General features: G+C 44.3%; 1 protein-coding gene across 1 annotated transcript in view; it reads right to left on the bottom strand.

Annotated features, from left to right (window-relative positions):
• The window catches only part of ACBD6 (acyl-CoA binding domain containing 6), a 167417-nt gene extending 146495 nt beyond the window's left edge, over positions 1–20922 (bottom strand). Inside the window, exons 1-3 of the mRNA XM_065409421.1 lie at positions 20737–20922; positions 9589–9653; positions 9084–9180 (exon numbers count right to left, since the gene is read on the bottom strand). Of these exons, the coding sequence (XP_065265493.1) occupies positions 9084–9180; positions 9589–9653; positions 20737–20922 (348 nt within the window). The remainder of the gene's footprint in view (positions 1–9083; positions 9181–9588; positions 9654–20736) is intronic.
• Positions 20923–22856: the final 1934 nt, after the last annotated feature.

Below are 22856 nucleotides of genomic sequence, written 5' to 3'. Positions count from 1 at the left end.
GCTGGCATACAAATAGTGCGGGTGGAGAATAACACTGTATATTAAAGTCTTGGGCCTTGCAGCAGATAATCCAACCAAATGGATTCATGGTGCTGAACCACAAAAATACCAGTCTGAAAATCTGCCTGAACAGTGGAGAATGGGAGCAAAATCCTAAACATGAATCAGTTTGTCAAACAGCCAGCACTATGAAGTCTGGTGTGGGCTGGCACTGCAGTACCAGTTATAACACCACATTTGCAAGTTAGCTGCTATATTCCATTATAAACACTGCTTTTGAAGGATTCATAACTCAGCCATTTTAATTTACATTGGGATGAAATTTGCCACGTATCAGTTCAGATGTAAATTTAAAACATATCTTACAAGATGGCTAAAAATGAGATCATACAGGATGGTGAATATAGTAAGTTTTTTGGTAGCTTCTGGTGCTTCCTCTCACCTCCACCCCCAGTTACCAATTAAAGCAAACTTTTAAAAATTACAGTCAGTTTTTAGAGGGGTTTTAGCATTAATATGAGTTATTTAACTTTAAAAGGCAGCTATTATGTATTTTCCTAGTGATAGTGTATGTGTTTTTGCAACACCTCACTAATAGATTTTGATATTTTATGAACTATTGATTTAATTTTCAGGTAAAAATACAAAAGCAGGTATTACCATAAAGAAGTCAATTAAAAACAAGGAGCTAACACTAAAAAACAAAATCCAAGCAGTTCAGAACTGCATCTGAAACTCCATCCTTAATTAAGGATTTGCAGGGATCTGAGTTACAGGGGAACCCCACATATACAATTATATGTGCCACAACAACAAGGCATAAAGAGGTAAGCTAACCAAAGGATTTCAGACCTAATTCTGACATTTCAATTGGATCATTAATTAAAAAAAAAAAAAAAAAAAAAGCAGACTTGTTATTTTCCAAAGGCTTTACATGCATGGAATGCTAGAAGTAGCTTAGTTTACAGAAGGGAGCTAGTTTTTCCTGTTGGATGGTAAACCATAAACAGATACTCACATCCCAGCAAAATAAACATATAGGAGGAATGTAATCAATGGTATTTTCACATTAAGCACAGACCCAACACATCTTTCCCCTACTCTCCCCACCCCCATTGTAATCCTTCCCAAACCACTCTGCTTCTCACTCCTGACTGCAAACTGTGGTTGCTTGGCCAGATTAAGAAGGTGACATCTGTTTGAGTGAGACACACACTGGGAAGGCATGATGGGTGCTCTGATACTGTTTATGGGCCACAGCTTTTTCAATAAAATTTACTTAAGTTATTTACTTAAATTCTTCCAATACAGAAGTTCTCTCTACTTGGATACCAAGTTACAAATTTGCAGAAGAAGAACAACAACATTAGCCTGATTTACCCATTTGTTAATAAAATGTTAGACAGGCGCCCAATATAAAAATCTTAAATCTGAAACTCAGTCAGAATTTGTTGCTCAAATCTCTTCTAACAGGCCACATTTGAGCACCAAAACCAAGTTTTATAAAACTCAGGTCTGGATTTCAAACCCCAAGTTTTGGAATGTTTAGATACAGAGTTTTGGTTTGGGTCATTATAGAGGTTCTAAGGGCTGGTCTACACTGGGGGGTGGGGGGGGGGGGGAAATCGATCCAAGAGACGCAACTTCAGCTACACGAATAGCGTAGCTGAAGTCGAAGTATCTTGGATCGAATTACCTGGGGTCCACACGGCGCGGGATTGACGGCCGCGGCTCCCCTGTCGACTGCGCTACCGCCGCTCGCTCTGGTGGAGTTCCGGAGTCGACGGTGAGCGCGTTCGGGGATCGATATATCACGTCTTATCGATCCCGGATAAATCGATTGCTACCCGCCGATATGGCGGGTAGTGAAGACGTACCCTAAGTTTGGGGCTGGAGTTATGGTTCGGACCAACATCTAATAAATATGAAACAAATCAATTTAAAACAAGCTGTATCATTTGTTACTAGAATATTTCCTGAGATTACATCAATAATATCCAGCTCCACCTGCAGTATCTAGATTCACAGTGTAGCCCATTTTTTTGTGGTTAAGAACCAGATTCTCCAGACTTTCACAGTATCCTTGAATTGTGAATTCTCTCTTACACACGTTTTAGGTACAAGCAAGTGAAGAATAACATTTTAAATGTGGTGAAGAAAGGCTATTTGAATAGTGACAGGAACACATTCAAACCCATGAACACTCTAGTAGTTGGCTGCTGTGTTATGAAATACTGCCCTCTGCAGCCCATTCTGGAGAAACAGAGTTCAACCAAATTAACATTCATTCCATACAAGTTCTCTGTTTTACAGGTCTACTCTGTGCCTGTAGCAACAATATGTTATTCCTTCAACTTCATTTGCTTTCAGGCTGCTCTGTTTTTATCAGAAGGGTTGTTTATTCTCTTCAGTGATCCTCTGGTGGCTGCTTTCAATTCTGTGCTCTGCACTTGCTCACTAATAATACAGCACTAGTAGTGCTTTATTGACGTCAGTCATCATAGAGTGCACTGAAAGAGTTTAAAAACAGCATAGACCAGCAGTTTGAATATACATGTACATTTATTCCCTCAAAATCTCAGCATTGGAATTTCACGACCCAGGAGGGCTCAGGAAGGGGGATACTAATCTAGTTTCACCAAGATTTGGGAATCTTGGGCCCCCTCTGGAACCAAGAGCTATCTTCTTGCTTTGCCTGATCAGTGTGCAGACATTGCCCTGGGCTTTGATGACTTTATTCCTTATTACACAGGAGGAATTCTAAGTTTTGCATTACGGGTAAAATTTTATTCACAAGCTAGTAAACCACAAGTGATGTAAAAAAATGGCAATACGGGTGGTCAAGTGGAAGGTCTCCACTACAAGGGCAAATGTGTTTTATGTTTCTCTGGGTCTTTACATTTCCCCTTCAAATGTTTCATTTCCATGTTGCAAAACCCAAGCCAGATAAATACTACTCTCAGTTCAGAAACAGATCCTGCAAAGAGGGAGAGGTGATCATGCTTCCTGTTGCAAGTAAGAGGCATGCAGCAGTGTTCTGGACCTGCTGGAGACTTGAGGTCACACAGAAAGTCTTAAATAGTCGAGGCAAGAAGAAAGAAAGGCTTGCAGGAGGATTTAGCAAAGATGGAACTGTCTATGCTGTATGTGGGAAGAGCTGCAGTGATGGCAACAGGCAGATTTGCAACGTAAGAACGGGAAGAAGGAGAATTTAGAGTCACAAAGTGCCAAAGTTTCAGCCAAAGGAGGTAAATGGAAGGTCTGAATTGAAGAAAGAGCTAAAAGAAGTGGAGTTGTTTACATTGTTATTTATTTTTATTGCATGAACTGTGTGCCAAGCATTTAGTGTGCTGATATTCATCTTGGTATGAGAAGCAATAACCCAGAACGCACCCTAACTTTGCTTGTGTGCAATGGCACACAGACTGTGGTCTGTACCTCTATGAATTGCAGATTTGCAGGGAATAAATAATGCCTTATAAATCCTAGTCAATTAAAGATATGTACACAATATAATTGACTAGACTGGCACAAAAGGGACCCCTCTGTCACTCCTCCATACTCCACCCCATACCATTGTGTAACTGGGGACTGTAGAATCTCTGAATTCCTCTACTGTATTTTTTTTATTATTTTAAAACAAGCTTTGAGTTTTAAATCTGAGAGGAATTTTTGTGATGGCATCATAAAACCCCTGAGAACAAAGGTTAACACATTTTTAAAATGTTTTTATGAAATTTTAAAGGGAAAATATATATGAACATCTGAAAAGCTTTCTGATAATGAAACATATTATGCTGTGAAATGGACTCTGAAGGGAAGTTTAAAACCTGATAGCGCTCTCTATTTAAAAAAAAAAAAAAAATGCTGGCAAATTTAATCCATCTTGAACAGCTAAACTTTTCATATTCCTAATAAGAGACCCTATATTTTCTCTCAACAAAGCCCATCAGACACACACAATTATTGTTTCTTGTTCACCAGCTACTTATAATGGAAAAAAAAAACTAAGAAACCTGGCCTACCAGCTGATCATGTAAGGAGGAAAGAGACAGTGACTAAGCACCTAGTACTGTACACACAAATCTTTTTTTAAAATTAAATTTAAAATTTGAAGACTATAATGACTTTATTATTTTATCACCTTTATGCTCAAATAAATTCATTAGTCTCAAAGGTGCCACAAGTACTCCTGTTCTTTTTAAATATACCTTAGTTATTATAATGAACAGAGCTCCCTCTTGTGGCTGCAGGAAGGTGGACCTGGTGCAACAAAATCAGAGTATAGCTGGCATGAGATAAGCACCAGAGAGATGAGAGAAGGGGAGGTCTGGTTCTCCTGTATACCATTACTAACTTGGTTAAACAATAGACAATTAATGGAAACTGTCATGGTGTAGCAGGGCAGTCACCCCACTCCAGCCCTGAAAGGGTTAAAAGCCAGCTCTTGGAGAGGGCTGGGGCTGAGAGCCAATAAGAATAGGCTGATTGGGAAGGCAGCCACAGCTGGGGCCACACCCAATGAGGAGACAACTGGCCCTATAAAAGGGCTCTGAGCCAGGAGCTGGGTCAGTATCTCTCTAGCGCTTGGGAGAGAAGGACCTGGCTGCCTGGGAGCTCAGGGGAAAGGCTAGCAGAGCTAGGGAACTCCAGCCTGGCAAATTCCCCAGGCTGCGGGCCTTGCTAAAGGCCAAAACAGGTACCAGGGTTGCAAAGGTGCAGTCCGGGGTTAGGCAGAGGCAGCAGGTCCAAACTCTCCCTTGCCAATGATGAGTGGTTTACAGACTACAGTCTGCCCCAGTGAGCAGGAGCTAGATGATGACTGGCAGTAGCCACTGAGGCAAGGTGGGTTTAGAGGACGGGGGTTCCCCTGGGAGAGGAGATCCAGAGCGGGGTGTGACAAAGTTCCTCCTCTATCTTGGTGGGTCCTGCGCTTATTGGCGGATTTTCTTGCCTCAAAGATTCACCATGTGGGTTGGGGAACAGCCCAGAGACATTCCCCTCTGGGAGAGCCCACAGTCCAGGTCAATTGGGAGGTTTGGGGGGAACCCGGGCCCGCCCTCTACTCCGGGTTCCAGCCCAGGGCCCTGTGGACTGCATCTGTCTATAGTGCCTCCTGTAACAGCTGCATGACAGCTACAACTCCCTGGGCTACTTCCCCAGGGCCTCCTCCAAACACCTTCCTTATTCTCACCACAGGACCTTCCTCCTAGTGTCTGATAACGCTGGTGCTCCTCAGTCCTCCAGCAGCACACCCTCTCACTCTCAGCTCCTTGTGCCTCTTGCTCCCAGCTCCTCACACTCCCCCCACAAACTGAAGTGAGCTCCTTTTTAAAACCCAGGTGCCCTGATTAGCCTCCCTTAATTGATTCTAGAAGCTTCTTCTTAATTGGCTCCAGGTGTCCTAATTAGCCTGCCTGCCTTAACTGGTTCTAGCAGGTTCCTGATTACTCTAGTGCAGCCCCTGCTCTGGTCACTCAGGGAACAGAAAACTACTCATCCAGTGACCAGTATATTTGCCCTCTACCAGACTCCTGTACCACACTGGTCTGGGTCTGTCACAGGGGGTACTGCAGGGGCAGAACCCTGAGGTAAAGGGCACCAGGGTCCGGGCGGGACATGGGGCCTAAGGCAGGTGAGCCACCAACCAGCAGAGGGTGCTCTGGGCTGAAATTGAGCTAATTCCCAGGATAACCAGCAGGAGGTGCCACACGGGTGAGTCTCACTTCGCTACACATGGGGACAAGAGGTTGCTGTTTAACGTACTAATTAATAATTCTCTCCCTCTTAACACCCTTTCCCTGCACAGATGCTGCAGAATGTAGCAACTTTCTCCTCTTCCCCGTTCTATTTTTGACCACCTTCCTCCAACACAGAGCCTCCCTACCTTGTTCAACTGATTTCTGGCTCACTCACAGGCAGTTTCAAGGCAAGGGATACAATCAGGATATGAAATTCAGGGTCTAAGCTATGGGGAATGCACATCAAGACAGAAAGCCTTACATTATTATCCCTACGTCATTTTCATTATCATTATCATTATACTTGGGAGTTCTGAAAGCAAACAGAAAATGCTTATTATCTTTAAAGTTTTGAGAAAGAAATTCAGTTACATATGTGACGGTCTAAAACACTTAGATCTGCTGAAATGTTAGGGCAAAACACCTATTGAAAAGGAAATCCATATAGCCTCAAACCACTCCCTTTTGTGGTTTCAGAGCTGTAAGGATACTAAAATCTGCTGGAGACAGGCATTCACTCCTGGATGAAACTGGCAAGGTAAGACAATTTGGGCCCTACCTGCCTTAAGAGTGGCCCCCTTTCGGAGTCTATCATTGCTCCCCAAACCCTTCAAACATTTTTATGACTGAAAACATAAAAGAAAAAAGAAAAGCAGGAAAAAGAAGGAGGCATGGATGAGTGTGAAACTCACAGTAAACAAGCCTGTGCACTAATGCTTTGAACCACTATACAGACTGAGCCGGTTTCTCTCCTGACAGGACTCTCAAAGTCACACAACATTTACAAATACAATTTAAAAAATGTCACACTAGTATACTATGGGGCTTTGTTGTTATTCAATTCAGTTCCCAGCAGACAAGGATCCACAATGCAAAAATCACTACCACTTATTAGCAGTCCCAGAGGCACCAAGGCTTAAATGAGGTTGGTGACGGAACTCCCTTTCCTGGTCAATGGGCTGGATGGGTGACAATGCCTGCTCTCTATGTGAATAGTGGAGTTCAGTCTCCAGGGATATCCATTCAACACCCTTTCCCAGTACTGAATTCATATGCTTTTTTAAAAATTAATTTTGAAAGAAAATGTCATGACTGACTCCTCAAGGAAAGAGCTCTGAACTGGCACAATCAAGACAGGTCCATTTTTAAGTCTAGCGCTTAGGATGGTGCCCTTTAAATTCTTCACCTCATAGATATTGCAATCAATGAAAGTACCTCCAACAGCTGTATCAGTGTGACCAGAACATATGCTGGTTTCTGCTTATCCACCTTCCACTGAGGAGTGAAGAGGATAGATATGTGCAGCGCAGGATACTGGGGGGAGTAATCATGCTCAGATGCACTCATTCTTTGCCAGGAAAAAGTGTCAGAATTCCAGCTCCTTCATTTACTGCGTGGTTCGATTCTTTTAGACATTTTGAAAAATAAAGTCGATTCTTGAATTCATGTCCTAGATTCTTGCTGCAGAGAACTACCAGACAAATCAGAACTAGCCACCAACAGAGGATGAGCATGCCACACTCCATGACATTTCAATGGGAAGATTTCTATTTATCAACAGAAGCTACATTACAGCGATTGCATCCATAAGGATATAGAAAGGGTTTCCCCCCTACTTTATGAATAATACTTGAGCTGCAAGGTGTTTTTGTTCATTCAGGCTTTTAACTGATCAATATTTATTGGATTTTTTCCTTATTTTGCATGGATGTTTTAGATTGGACAAGATTTTATGTAAGGTAAAGCATGGCAAATCACTTTGACTTTTGTATGCTAATGGGATTGTACAGTCCAGAGTTATTTTTCTAGAGATGCTCTATAATGCTTTTCATCCTCCAGACACTTTGCAAATATTAACTAATTCTCACAGCACGCTTCTGAGACAGAGGAGCATTAGCATCCCTATTTTACAGATGGGGAAGCTGAGCCACAGAAGTTCCACATCTACCCTAAAGCCACAGGAGGCATCAAAACCAGAATTAGAACTCAAGTTCTTGGTTCCAAGTCTTGTGCTCAGACAAGAACTCTCTTTCCTAAGGTGGAGGAGCAACAAAACCACAAATTTTCTACCATCATAAAATCAACATGCCTGAAGTAGGTATTTTTAAAAGGTGTATAAAAAGGATGTAGACATTCCACAGTTCCTTGTAATTCTAAGTCAAACACCCAGTAAAGCAGAGGTGGGCAAACTACGACCCGTGGGACCATCCTGCTCAGCCCTTGAGCTCCCGGTCAGGAAGGCTAGTCCCCGGCCCCTCCCCCACAGCCTCAGCTCGCCATGCCGCCAGCGCTCTGGGCAGCAGGGCAGCGAGAGCCGCCAGGTGTAGCGTATTAAATTGCTTCCCATGGGAATGTGCTACTTTCGGAGCACCAGGACTGGCAGCTGTAAGTAGTACACCGTAAGTAGCACATTCCTACAGGGAGCAATTTAATACACTACACCCAGGTAGGGAAGGCTGTGCCTCCCCAAAAGCCTGGCCCCCTCCCCCATCCGCTCCCTCCCACTTCCCGCCCCCTGACTGCCCCCCTCAGAACCCCCGACCCTAGGGTGACCAGACAGCAAGTGTGAAAAATCGGGATGGGGGTGGGGGGGTAATAGGAGCCTATATAAGAAAAAGACCCAAAAATCAGGACTGTCCCTATAAAATCGGGACACCTGGTCACCCTACCCAACATATCCAACCCCCCTGCTCCTTGTCCCTGGGACCCCCTGCCCCTAACCTCCCCCCCGGGACCCCACCCCCTATCCAATCCCCCTGTCCCCTGACTGCCCTGCCCCCTATCCATACCCCCGCCCCGTCAGGCCCCCCGGGACTCCCACACCTATCCAGGACTCCCTGCTCCTTATCCAACCCCCCGCTCCCTGCCCCATTACCATGCCGCTCAGAGTACCAGGACTCGCAGCCGTAAGTACTACACCATAAGTAGCACATTCCTACGGGGAGCAATTTAATACACTACACCCAGCCCTCCATACAGTTTTGGCATCCCGATGTGGCCCTCAGGCCAAAAAGTTTGCCCACCCCTGCTGTAAAGACTACTGTATTTTGATGCTATGATGGTGCCCAGTTAAGAGATACCTGTTAAAAAAATGGTCCTCTTAAAAGGAGACAATGCCCATACACCAGAGAGACTATGAAACCCTTAAATATCTGATAAAGTAATAAACCTGATGGCTAAAATACTATTTAAAACTACTCTGTCTAAGAAGTTAGGTTTCCTGTGCAGTGAATTAAATTTTCCTGGAGCTCTTGTAGATGAAGATCTGATGCAAATATTCAGATGTGCAATAAAAATGTGTTTAATTGATTTCTGCATGTCATTTATTTCCATTTATCCTACCTGAGGATTCCAACTGGGATCCAGTTTCTTCACTGTGGCAATGTATTCTTGCATAGCCTGGTGGGGACTTGAATCTCCCAGCGCTTTCCATGCTTCCCTGGGATACAGAGAAAAACATAAATGGCCCACTCATAGAACTGATACATCTGCCTCTTACTCATTGTCACCAATGAAACAGTGATCAGGCCTAACACAAGCCTACCTTCATACTTCTGGGAAAAGGAAAGACATCTTTTACCCAATTTTGAAGCCATCAATCCTCTAGTCAGGCTTAAAAAGAAACTCCTTCACCCACTCATATTTATTTGTTGCTGATTAAACCAATACAACAGTAAATTAACAGAACACTACCACCATTTTAAGAATTCCCTAAAGGATTATTTTAATCATTAAGAAAGAGATACATGCAAAGTAAGATTCTAGTTCAAGCAATCTAAAAGATGTGACCAAAAATAACAATTTCTGATTTTATTTTATTTTAAGAATTGCAAGGATTTCCTCTTACCATTTCTGCTTTCCTTCAAAATCAAAGAAACTGGGCTTTGGAGTGTTACAGTTTCCAAATTTGACCTAAAGAAGAAAAATTTCCTTTGTTACAATGAATAGTAGAGAGGGATAAAGTTTAATTTATCATTATAATTTGTTAGCCAGTTCATAGCAGCAAATATCCAGATTTATTACACCTCTTGATTTCAGAGCAAATTTATACTCCTGTCTGATTGACAGTTATTAGCTTCATATCTCCCCGGCAAACCTCTCAACTCCAAATGTTTTTATTTTAACAGTCTCACACAGCTATTGGCGTATTGGCCTTTGTTATTTTCTGTACAGGATACAGAGATGGAATTCTGATATGCAGATAATTTCTTCTGCAGGTATTACCCAGCAGGTGATGCTGCACAGTGATTTTCACTCGAAGACTTGTCAGAGAAGGAAGGTCCAACTTTGAGGAAAATCGCCTTCCTTGTCCTGGTGGCAGAAAAACGCCACAAAAGAAAGGAAAGACAACAGTCACGCAGGGCCGGTGCAACCCATTAGGCAACCTAGCCGGTCACCTAGGGCATTAGCATTTGGGGGGTGGCATTTCGGGTCCTTCGGCGGCGACCGGATCTTCGGCCACCCCGGTCGTCGATGGCATTTAGGTGGAGGGAGCTGGGTCGGGGGGCAAGGGGAGGGCCACCTGCAGCAAGTAAGGGGGGGGGGGCGGCATGCAGGGGAACTCCCCGCCCCAGCTCATCTTTGCTCTGCCTCCTCCCCTGAGCACGCCGCCCCGTTCTGCTTCTCTCCCTCCCAGGCTTGCGGCGCCAGACAGCTGATTGGCGTCGCAAGCCTGGGAGGCGGGAGAAGTGGAGCGGCGACGGCGTGCTCAGGGAGGAGGCGGAACAGAGGTGAGCTGGGGTGGGGCTGCCACGAGGGGGGGGGGTGCCTCAGGGCGGAGCTGCTGCGGGGGGGGGCGCCTCAGGGTGGAGGGGGGGCGGAGAACTGCCACAGGGCTCGGGGGGGGGGGGGCACAAGGTGGAAGTTTCGCCTAGGGCGCGAAACATCCTTGCACCCGCCCTGCGGTCACGCAGCAATCACGACCCAACCCGGTCTTCCAACACCACCTGCAATGTCTGCCAACGAGCCTGTGGATCAAGAATCGGACTCTTTAGTTACCAAAGGACCCATGAAAAATATAACCCATGAAAGAAATCATCCTTGAGGGATCGCCAACAATGTATATTACCCATCTGTATAGCTCATCCTCCAACAAGACTAAAGAAAAATCCCTTTGATATTAGGGAATGTAGGTACACAGCTAAACCACATATTATGATTATTCATTAAGGATGAAATTCACCTCCTTCTGCACAAAGACTAAATAAGTGGGCTATGTTTAATTGCCTTTGATAGCCATGCTGAATACAAAGATGGCAAACTTGAGTGGAGTCCATATGATCTCTGGATTTCCTCCAGAAGCATCTAGGAGCATGGCAGCCAGAGCAGATACACCAGAAATGGGAAGTGAGTCAAGGTTGGAGGTGGTTGGGATGGTCCAGTTGGTCAGAAAGAGGAAAAGTAGTAAATTGTGGAGTAGAGGATGGAGTTGTAGCTAGAAACAAAGGATTCATTACAGGAGAGTGAGGCAAAAGAAAAAAAGGAGTCTAGAGAATAGAGGTATAGGAAGTGTTAATGGACTGCAGTTCATGGAAGGAATATGAGTTAGGAGTGGTAAGTGAATAAACAATCCTGAAAGAGATGAGATAGTGATGATAACATATTCTAGAGGGGTTGTAGTGGAATCCACATGTAGACACAGAAGGCTTGAGTCTCATTTACATAAAGACCCTTTTAAACTGATATGGTAGCATAAAGGGGGTTTTGTAGTGGCCATCAATTACATTTAATGTCCCTTTAACAATAGCAAAGTGGTGTAAAGAGGCCTTAGTGTACATGAGATTGAGGGCTTGTATACACTTACATTTTATAGCACTCTAACTTGCGGGCTCAGGGGTGTGAAATCACCCCCTTGAGCGCAGCAAGTCTGAGCGCTTTAAAGCACTAGTGTAGACAGGCTCCAAGTGCTGGGAGCCGCACTCCCAGCGCTCGGAGCTAATCCCCTCGTGGAGGTGGATTACCAGGAGCACTGGGAGAGCTCTCTCCCAGCGCTCGCGCCCGACCACACTTGCACTTCAAAGCGCTGCCGTGGGAGCATTCCCGCAGCAGCGCTTTGAAGTTTCCAGTGTAGACATACCCTCAGACTCAGGATATTTTTCCACATGAAGGTGTATTCATAGTAGGGCTGTCAATTAATCACAATTAACTCAAAAAAATTAATCGTGATTAATCACAGTTTTAATCGCACTGTTAAACAATAGAATACCAATTGAAATTTATTAAATATTTTGGAGGTTTTTCTACATTTTCAAATATATTGATTTCAATTACAACACAGAATACGAAGTGTACACTGCTCACTTTATTATTATTTTTATTACAAATACTTGCACTGTAAAAATGATAAACAGTATTTTTCAATTTACCTCTTACAAATACTGTAGTGCAATCTCTTTATCGTGAAAGTGCAACTTACAAATGTAGATTTTTTTTTGTGTTACATAACTGCACTCAAAAACAACCAGTGCAAAACTTTAGAGCCTACAAGTCCACTCAGTCCTACTTCTTGTTCAGCCATTCGCTAAGACAAACAAGTTTGCTTATATTTACGGGAGACAATGCTGCCTACTTCTTATTTACAATGTCACCAGAAAGTGAGAACAGGTGTTGGCATGGGACTTTTGTAGCCGGCTTTGCAAGGTATTTACGTGCCAGATATGCTAAACATTCGTATAACCCTTCATGCCACCATTCCAGAAGACATGCTTCCATGCTGCTGATGTTCATTAAAAAAATAATGTGTTAATTAAATTTGTGACTGAACGCCTTTGGAGAGAATTGTAAGTCTCCGGCTCTATTTCACCCACATTCTGCCATATATTTTATGTTATAGTAGTCTCAGATGATGACTCAGCACATGTTCATTTTAAGAACACTTTGGCTGCAGATTTGACAAAACACAAAGAAGGTACCAAGTGAGATTTCTAAAGATAGCTGCAGCACTCGACCCAAGATTTAAGAATGTGAAGTGCCTTCCAAAATCTGAGAGGGGCAAGGTGTGGAGCATGCTTTCAAAAGAGCAACATTCTGATGCGGAAACTATAGAACCCAAACCACCAAAAAAGAAAATCAACCTTCTGCTGGTGGCATCTGACTCAGATGATGAAAAGGAACATGCGTTGGTCCGCACTGCTTTGGATTGTTATCAAGCAGAACCCATCACCAGCATGGACACATGTCCTCTGGAATGGTAGCTGAAGCATGAAGGGACATATGAATTTTTAGCGCATCTAACATGTAAATATCTTGTGACGCCAGCTACAACAGTGCCATGCAAACACCTGTTCTCACTTTCAGGTGACAGTGTATATAAGAAGCGGGCAGCAGCATCTCCTGCAAATGTAACCAAATTTGTTTGTCTGAGCCATTGGCTGAACAAGAAGTGGGACTGAATGGACTTGTAGACTCTAAAGTTTTACATTGTTTTATTTTTTAATGCAGTTATTTTTTTGTACATTCTACATTCGTAAATTCAACTCTCATTATAAAGAGATTGCACTACAGTACTTGTATTAGGTGAACTGAAAAATACTATTTCTTTTGAGGGGTTTTACAGTGCAAATACTTGTAATAAAAAATAAATATAAAGTGAGCACTGTGCACTTTGTATTGTGTTATAAATTAAATCAATACATTTTCAAATGTATAGAACATCCAAAAATATTTAAATAAATGGGATTCTATTATTGTTTAACAGCGTGATTAATCGCGATAAATTTTTTAATCGCTTGACAGCCCTAATTCATAGCTATAAGGAATGCTGAGGAAGACTTGCAGTTCCTTTCCTTTATTTGACTAAAGTCCAACAGCTGCCTTTCAGTAATAGGGTCACCTACAAAGGGAATACGGTGCATTTCCCAAAACTTATTCCAGCCTGGGACACTGGCTGGTCCACTTCCAGAGCTCACACTGAAGGTAACAGGAGATCCATGCATGGAGCAACTACAGGATCACAGTCTGGGTGAGGAAGAGAGACTGACAGGAACAAATTCTTTGAGCCCTAGTCCAGGAGAAGTTAAAAGCAGAATTTTTCCTGAGAGGAACCAGGGAGCATAGAATAAGGAATGGCAGGTAGTAAACAAAAGACATGTTGGTCTATGCCTCTGTAATTAATTTACATGTACCCATTAATATTACATTTGGATTTACAGACCCTATCATTAGAGGATAAAGACACCAAAGATCAGGAGAACGTTGATGCCCACCTCTCTTATTATTGGTGTCTGCATACAAACAAGGAATTTTCACATAGGTTAAACATCATTTTGATGAACAATGGATTTACATAAAATGAAACGTGGACTTAATCACTTTTTTTTTTTAAATGTTCCTGCATTGGTAACCAAACATTTCAGGACTCCAATTAAAAAGCCACTCTTCAATCGCTCATAAATGACTATATCACAAACTCAGATTCCCAGCTAAGGCATACTTCTACACCAGAGGCCAAGCCAGAGTAGCCGTACTGATGCAAACAGGAATAATCCCCTTGAAAGCAACTGTTATAGTAAATCTCCCTAATGCAGGGCAAAATCCAGCATAAACGAAACATGGGAAGGATTGGGATGTTTAAATGAACCTGATAGAGTAAACATGGGCACTCCATTTTCAGAGATCATGACAACCTGTTAGTCAGATGTTGCTAGTCAAGCAAAATCAAGCTGCAACCATCAAACTATTATAAAACACTTGCTGCTCAGCCAATTAAACTGCTTGATCAGCTAATGATTCCTCACCTTAAAAGGTTGTTTTATGCTGCATCTGCAATCATCAATCATGCCTCTTTTTAAAAAAAACTTAGATGTGGAAGTTGCAGTAATTTTATTTAGATTTTTACAGAAAGGGAATGGGGTTTAAAAAAAATGAAAAGTTTTCTAAAATATTTGTTTTATTGTTTCATGGTAAATGTCACTAGTTTGAATCACAGGGTTTCTCAGCTGGCCTTCAGATCAAGGTACTTTGTTAAAACAGGTTTTTGCCTGATGGGGAATTGTATATAATTTCATTTCACTGTTGTCAGCCCTATCTTATACAGACTGTGATTTAGATTGTGTTTAAACATTTTCTCTTGCACTCTGAGACACTGAGTACATTTTTACAAACTGAAAAATATAAATGAAATATGATCTACTGTCAAAATAGAACACCCCAACCTGGCCTTCTCTAGCCCAATATCCCAATTGCACACAAAACAGCCAACAACTCTGAGAGAAAGTTACGTACTTTTCCTAATAGAAAATAATTATTTTCTAAGATCCTCTTCAAAACCTGAAAATAGTTTCCCCTCTTTAAATTTGGCATTCATTGTTTTCCTCCCAGCTGTGCAATAGCATCAGCACTACTGATGCCAACACAGATATAGGAACAATACTTCAAAATGATCTGCAAAAGAAAAATAAATATGGTTTTGCCCTTTCTGCTTTTTTATGATATATTAAGTTGGCTTACAAGAGTTTTGTCCAAAAATAAAGGGGGGGGGGTGAGGAGGAAGAGGGCACTGCTTGATTTTTTACATTAAAAATATCAGCTCTTTATTTCTCACATTTTGCTGTGCAACTCCCTGAAAAATTGGAAAACTAATGGGATTCTGACATTACATAACACTGAAACTGGAGCAGTCGAGAATGGAAGGATTTTTAGTTAGAATGTTTAACTTGAATTCCTGACAAATAATTGGGAGAAAAACATTTGTGAAAGATTCAGCCCTCTTGTCCCTACAGCTGAAAGCTAAGAAAGCTTTTTCTACAAAGCTAGCAGAAAGACATGAGCTCCAAATATTATTTCAAGTCAGAGGTTCCTATACTGTTGTCCGTGGAGGGCTGACTGATCACTTGGTGCTGGGCCCTCCTTGTTTCAAGTTGATAAACTGCATTAAAAGACAGCCCGAATACATTAAATACTTCCCTAATATCACTTTTCAATGCAAGCAATTTTTGTTCTTGCCATAGCGATGTTATGTGATCATAAATCATGGGGAGATAATCCATGCAATTTTGAATGGGAAGGGAGGGATCCATGAGAATCTCTATTAAGCTATAGTCCATGCCATGAAAAAGCTTGAGAAGCTCCAGTTTGTGTCAAACAATCATGGTCTGTGATTTGTTTTCTTTACATTACTCAACTGAAGTAGATTGTAAAGCAACTGATATCCGGACTGCAGGTTATTTCCCACCAAATCATAAATTCTTTTAGGCAAGTCAAACTTGGACCCTAGCTCCAGAATTTGCTAGTACAGCTTTGAATGTAGACTTGAACCATACTGGGACCATCTGTATGCAATCAGCTGACCTAGTGAACACAATTTCCTAGGCAGAAATGGAATTTCTTCACGTAGTTTGTCCTGCACTGAAAGGGCAGCTGAAGAAAAGCCTCACTAATCTGCACTAACTAGTGGGGTGGGCCTAAATTCAGATCAGTGAGGGTTGCAAATTAGCAAGTACTGGGACGGTCAGGAGAAGCATCAGCTTCACCTGCCAATTAGTAAGGGTCCTAAGCCCTGAATGCCAGGGCGGGATCAGGAGGTGACATGGTGTTCTCCATTAGATCAGAGAGAATAATGTCACTCATATTGACTCAGACCCAGCACAACAGTAGTACTACAGTAAACTGTAAGCCAAAAAAAAAAAAAAAAAAAAAATCTATTTTCAGTACAAACTTGTGGTTTAATCATCTTCTACTGTCCCTGAAAAATCATCACATGGCAAAGGCACATATAAAACACAGGATTATGCATTTCCTGCACCCATCAGTGTGAGCCCTGTTTTGCTACGAGTGCAGGATTTTAATACTTGAATTTTGTCTGATCACCCCATCATTTAGATAGATATCAGGAGAGCCTTCTTCAAATACTGCAGCTCTTTTATTGAGTCTGATCACTCATGAGTAAGGCCGCGAGTCTGTCATGGAGGTCATGGAAGTCACGGATTCCATGACTTTCCATGACCTCCATGACTTCTGCAGCCGCCAGTGCGCCTGGCTCAGGGACAAGGATAGCGCACAGGCCACTGCTGGGGCAGTCTCGGGCCACCATGCCCCTGCTCCCCAGCAGCAGAATTTGGGTGTGAGAGGGGCAGGGGGATGGGGCACCGGACGGGGTGAGGCGGGCTCTGGGCGGCGTTTACCTGGAGGGCTTCTCAGAAGCTGCAACATCCCCCTCGCTCAGCTGCTTGACGGAGGTGTGGCCAGGCAGCACTGCATGCTGCCTCCACCTAGAGTGCTGGCTTCACAGCTCCCATTGGCCAGGAACCGTGACCAATGGGAGCTGCAGGGATAGTGCCTGCAGGCAGAGGCAGCGTGCATAGCTGCCTGGCCTAGCCTCCACCTAGGAGCTGAGCGAGGGGGGGATGTCGCTGCTTCCAGGGAGCCTCCCAGGTAAGCGCCGCCCAGAGCCTGCCTCACCCCATCCCGTGCCCCAAACCCCTACCCCCTCCCACACCCAAACTCTTCTGCTGCGGGGGTGGGGGGCGAGAGGGCACAGAGCCAGATAGGGAGCCTGCTGGCCCAGCCAACCCTCCCTTCCCCGCCCCCAGCACCAGTGGGAGTCTGTCCCGCCCCCAAGCAGCCTGGACACCCTCCCCCTGCACCTTTGGGGCCCTGGGCAGTCCCCCCCATAAGTTTTATTCAGTGGTATTTTTAGTAAAAGTCATGGATAAGTGATGGCCATGAATTTTTGTTTACTGCCCGTGACCTGTCTGTGACTTTTACTAAAAATACCCATGACTAAAACATAGCCTTACTCATGAGGCACTGGACTCTTGTCAACTAGTTATTCTATTTCTACTTTGGATACTTATATGGCCTCCATTACTGTAGTGCCTGAGCACCTCACAATCTTTAATGCATTTATCCTCACAACACCAATTTTACTGCTGGGGAACTGAGGCACAGAGAGACTAAATGACTTGCCCAAGGTCACATAGGAAGTCTGTGGCAGAGCAGATATCGGACACCAGGTCTCCAGAGTCCTAGGCTAGCACCTTAACCCACCGGACCATTCTTCCTCTCTTACTGAAGTTCAGCCCTAACAGGCCCTGGCAACATTCTCTCACTAGGGCCAACAACTGAACAGCTCCCTTATTCTCAAGCTTCTGACACACAAACAAAATTGCAGATAAAATTAATAAAAATCTGAAACTGCCTCCAATAAAAGGTAGTAAAACTCCAGGAGAAAGTTTATATATCTAAATAGTTTTAGATCAATAATGTACAGTATTTTAACAGAGAACTCAGCTGTTACTGTCATCTCTTTTATGGTGGTGTTGCCTCTTAAAATCAAAGCCTTTGGTGAGAAGAAATATTGACTTGAGGACAGACAAGGATGTCAAATCAGGGACAGCAGACAGATCTAAGTCAGCACCTTTTGCACACAAGTACACCTCTACCCCGGTATAACGCGCCCCGATATAACACAAATTCGGATATAATGCGGTAAAGCAGTGCTCCGAGGGGGGCGGGGCTGCACACTCCGGTGGATCAAAGCAAGTTCGATATAACGCGGTAAGATTTTTTGGCTCCCAAGGACAGCGTTATATCGGGGTAGAGGTGTAATACTACTGTCCACTGGATAATACATTAGCAGCCTATTATGCATATTGATATGACTTCTGTGACTAGAAAGAGGTTGCGTTAAGTACTACAGTTTTGTCTTAAATCACAAAATGCCAGACCAAAAAAATCAAAGTTAACAGGGCCTGATCCTGCAGCAGCTTGCGCTTGCAAGACTCCCTCTGACTTTAACTGCAGTGATGCCCACATCTGCAAAATGTAGGCTCTGTCCTTAACCAGTCCCACTGTTTCTAGGCAATGCGAAACACAGAGTCTTCTATAAGGTTGAGCATGTGCATTGGTACTAAGCACAGGAGGATGAGATAAGAACAGAGTGGAAGCCTTGCCTACAAACATCCTGGCCTCTGGAGGCAAGACACTTACAAGATTTTTTTTTTTTAAAGTATATTTGTTCTGTAATTAGTTGTGTACACGACATCCCAAAAATGATACTGTTAATGCATACGGTCAACAAAACACACCAGATTATGTTGTTACTCTATAGGAGCAGTCAAAAGCATCGCACACACCTCTCTGCCAGCAGTCTAAAACCTCAGCTATTGAAACATGTGGTGACTCAATGCAGTTAGCAGCTCCCTTTTGCTTGGAACAAATTGAGGGTTTGTAAAAACAATTTCTGAAGAATTTCCTCCTAATAATTTCAAGCTAAACAACATTAAGCTCCTCATTTCTCATCTCACAACTGGCAATGAGGAAATCCCCTGGAGCCCAATATCAGATGTCAATGCAACCATAAAGCTGATATACTGTATTGTATTCCCTTTACGACTCAGTGGAGCTAGGAAACACTTAAGATAGTATGAGAAGCCCACATTGTGAGCAACAGAACCCTTCTGGACCCTCCAGGGTTTGTTAAATGTTTACACAGGCAGGACTATATCCACAGTTGGATAGCATCAACATGGTAACAACAGCAACTATTTACATGGAAGTGCAATAGTAGGTATTTTTAGTTATTTCTAATGCAGTAAGCATTTGCCCTAAAAAAAAAAAAAAATCATTGTCTACTTATACTCTTCATTTCATCTCACATTCCAATCTGTTCTGTTCTATCTTCTCATGTTCCCTTCATGATTCTCTGCCATCTGATCATCAACTCCTTAACCTCTCCACAAGATTCCCAGTGCTTGTCTCCTGCTGTCTTGGACAGGCTACCCAGCTATCCGGTCTTCTTTTTGAGCACACTATCTGATCCCTTCACTGCTGGACACTCATCTCCTGCTGGTGACTGGCAGTTTCAGTCACACTGGAGGCTCCAGAGAGCAGCTCCTTTCATCCTCTAACACAGCAGTAGCCCCAAATAGAGACAGCCAGGTTAGCAGTCCCTCCTCATTTCCAGCTCCTTTTACAGTCCAAAGGTTGGACACCTGTAGAAGCAGCAGAAAACACAGAAAAGACGAAGCAACATGTGACCAGCTAGCTCTTCAATGGACTACTTATGTGCTTAAAGCTAAGCCTGATCGGGGCCTAAGTCAGTGCCTTAAATCTGATGCAGGTGATGGAAAGTCTATCATCTGCTGCGTAATCTGCAATGAGAAGGGGGTCTTAATTTAGGTCATGATAGAGAGACATCTGTTATAAAACTACTGTCTCAGTTGGCACTCTCCTTCCACGTTGTCGGTTTCAATACGTGGTCTGGTTGAACATGGAAATACCCTCCTATCCTTACAGGTAATTCCCAAAATCACTTGAGAAATGTTGCTGTGGAAGAGTTAGCACTGCCACTGCTCTTTCATTCAAAGGCCCCAGTCCTGCAGTAGGATCCGCATGAGTGGACCCTTGCTCTCACATGGAGCTCCATTAACTTCAGAGGGTTCTTCACAGACACAAGGGTCCTAAAGTAACAAAAGCTGACTTGTGTTCTGCCATCAATTGATGGTGGCTGATCTCCACCTCACACTACATCCAGCCCGAAGTGACAGCTAACACATGGCCCCCACCAGACTGGACAAAGGTTGAAATACCACCCAGAGCCATGCATAGGCAGCAGTATCAACGCCAAGCATTGAACAGTCATGAGTCAGGCCTCCCCCACAAACAAAACAACAACAAAACCCTACAATATTTCTTTATAACGAGGAGATTTTAAAATAAATAAATGCACAAGAATCCTTGTCCTTTACTTTCCAGCTCCAGGGCCTTTAGGGCGCCCTGGGATCCCGTTTCCCAGCTTCTCTCTGCAAGCACAAGGCCTGAGACCTTTCTAAGGAAGGGTGAGATTCCCTCAGAGCCACGGGGCTGCTGGGCTTTAGGCAGGACCCACGATCTTGGGACAGTCGCGGTGCAATGGCCAAGAGTGCTGGCGCTGCACCTGCGCAGGCGTGGGAGCGCTTAGTAAGCCCTGCCTCAGGGTGCCCGGCGCTGGACAGAGGCGGCGAACCGTGAGGGAGGCGCTAGAAGGGGGGAGGCACCGCTCCAGCCCGGCCCTTACCTGCTTGTACCTGGCGTACAGGTAGAGGAGCTGCTCCCTACTAGCCGCCTGCATCAGCCCCGGCAGTCGCTCGGCCGCCCGCTCGAACTGCTCCGCCAGCGCCCGGGCCTCCTCCTCCGGCCCGGCCGACTCCTCCCCGGAGCTCGGCTCCCCGCCGCTGTTGCCGGCCGGGAACGGGGAAGCCATGGCCAACCCGGCTGCCCCCTCCCTCACTGCATCGCGGTCCGTCGGCCGCTCCGTCCCCTCCCGCGGCGGCCCGCCCCTGCCGGTAACTGGGCGCAGCTGGGTCCCGGGCCAGGGCGAGCCTCTCCAGGGACGCGGTGCAGCGCTGCTAGCGGCGCGGGCGGAAACGCGGCCACCAAGAGGGAGGTTCCGCCGCGCGGGGAGTCCCTGCCCCTGCGTGCGGGAGGGCGGGGGCTCGTGAGGCGCTGAGGGCCCAGGGTGGGGGCTGCTGTTCGTCCTCTGGGATACGGAAGAGTGCCCGCTGGTCGGAGCAGGGAGCCCAGGGCAGGAGCCTGCTTGGGACCCTCTGGGGCTCCCCCCTCAGCACGAGTCTACTAGCGGTCCCAGTCAGGGCGTGTAGGGGCTGAGGTCACAGCAGGGACGAAACGGTCACGGTCAGAGTGTTGCCGGCACAGAGGGCCTGAGGGGGGCAACAGCGGGGTTCGTTGCCCCATGTGCTTCGAGCCAATGAACACACCAGGGTGGAGAAGCAGACAAAGTTTATTCAAGAGCTCTGAATAGGCACTAGGAGACCAGCATGTCTCAAATCAAGCGTGCTGATACAAGCAGTTTTTCCCTTTTTATTCTTTTCTTCCTTCCCTACCTCCCCCCCTTCCTCCCTCTGTAGTAGTTACATTAAACGACCTTGGCTGTGTAGCTTGTTCGCAATGTTCCCTTCTGCAAGTTATTTTGTCCTTCAGCTAGAAGCATGTAGGTTCCCCTTATCACTACCGCTTTCCAGCTGCTGGCCTGTGAGGTTAGTAAAGTTTAACATGGAGGGGCTTTGGTTCACTTTGGCCTAGAGCGGGAGGGCTTCATCGACTCTCGTGGTCTTCCACACACCCCCCCCCGAGTTCCCTACGGTGATGCCTAGTGACACCAACAAGAGCATGGATCAGAAATACAATTGTGAAACAAATTGGTGGCTTCCTAGTGCACATGTACCTACATAACTACAACCACCCATTAGCACAGCTGGTACTCTTGAGACTTCAATATCCTCTTAGCCCTTGAGGTGACACCTCCAATACATGACTATTCACAAAGGTTTTTCTAGAACATTCCGTGCTAATTTTTCCATCACAAATACACGAAAAAGGAAGAATCTGCCAAAACATTCTAGTCAACTATGTCATGTGATACTGCAATCTAGAAATGCTATGTGATGCGATCTAGGGTGCACTGAGATTTTAGGGTGCACCAAGAGCCCAATTACTACTTAAGGACTGACTGTAAGAAGCCACTTTACACAAACAGGTGGCTTCTCACACAAAAGTGGTACTATTTCTAGAAATGCTGAGCTAGTCAATTTAAAGAAGATTTAGGGATTTATCATGAGATGCTTTTCCTTAAAAACCTAGCTAAATAAATAGGGCTCTACACTGGGTTAATCTGACACTGTTGATAATATTTGACAAACACTCATGCATGTTTGAGTGGGACAAGAAGCAGTCCAGTGTATAATCTCTGGAGAGCCTCGAGGAGAGAGGATGTGATTATTAGTAATGCCAAACCCAAGCTTACACAGCTGCCATTTAAATATAAATCATAGATGCCTTTGAGTTCAACGCCCTCTGCAGTTTGGTATAGTTATGAATACAGTATGGTCTCATATTCTCACTATTAACACCGCATGGAATGCCTTTAGTCCTGCATATGGTGCGAGACTTGTTTTGAAATTGGAAAAGAAAAACCTTCTTTATGGTTGTATATATCAAAAAAAGACACCCTCAAGCAGCTTCTCCTTTGAATTCAGGTTTTGTTTTGAGAACAAGGTTTTACACAACTTAATACAAGTAGAAACATTTGCACATTTTTTAAATTTCATTATGGTTTTTTTAAATTATCTTTTTTGTAATTTAAACTTTCCCCAGGAGCTCTAGTCATCTAGAATTGGA

This window comes from Emys orbicularis, chromosome 8, assembly GCF_028017835.1.
Source record: "Emys orbicularis isolate rEmyOrb1 chromosome 8, rEmyOrb1.hap1, whole genome shotgun sequence".
NCBI lineage: Eukaryota > Metazoa > Chordata > Testudines > Emydidae > Emys > Emys orbicularis.
Note: the sequence above shows the minus strand (reverse complement) of the source record. Positions and strands in the feature narration are given on the sequence as shown.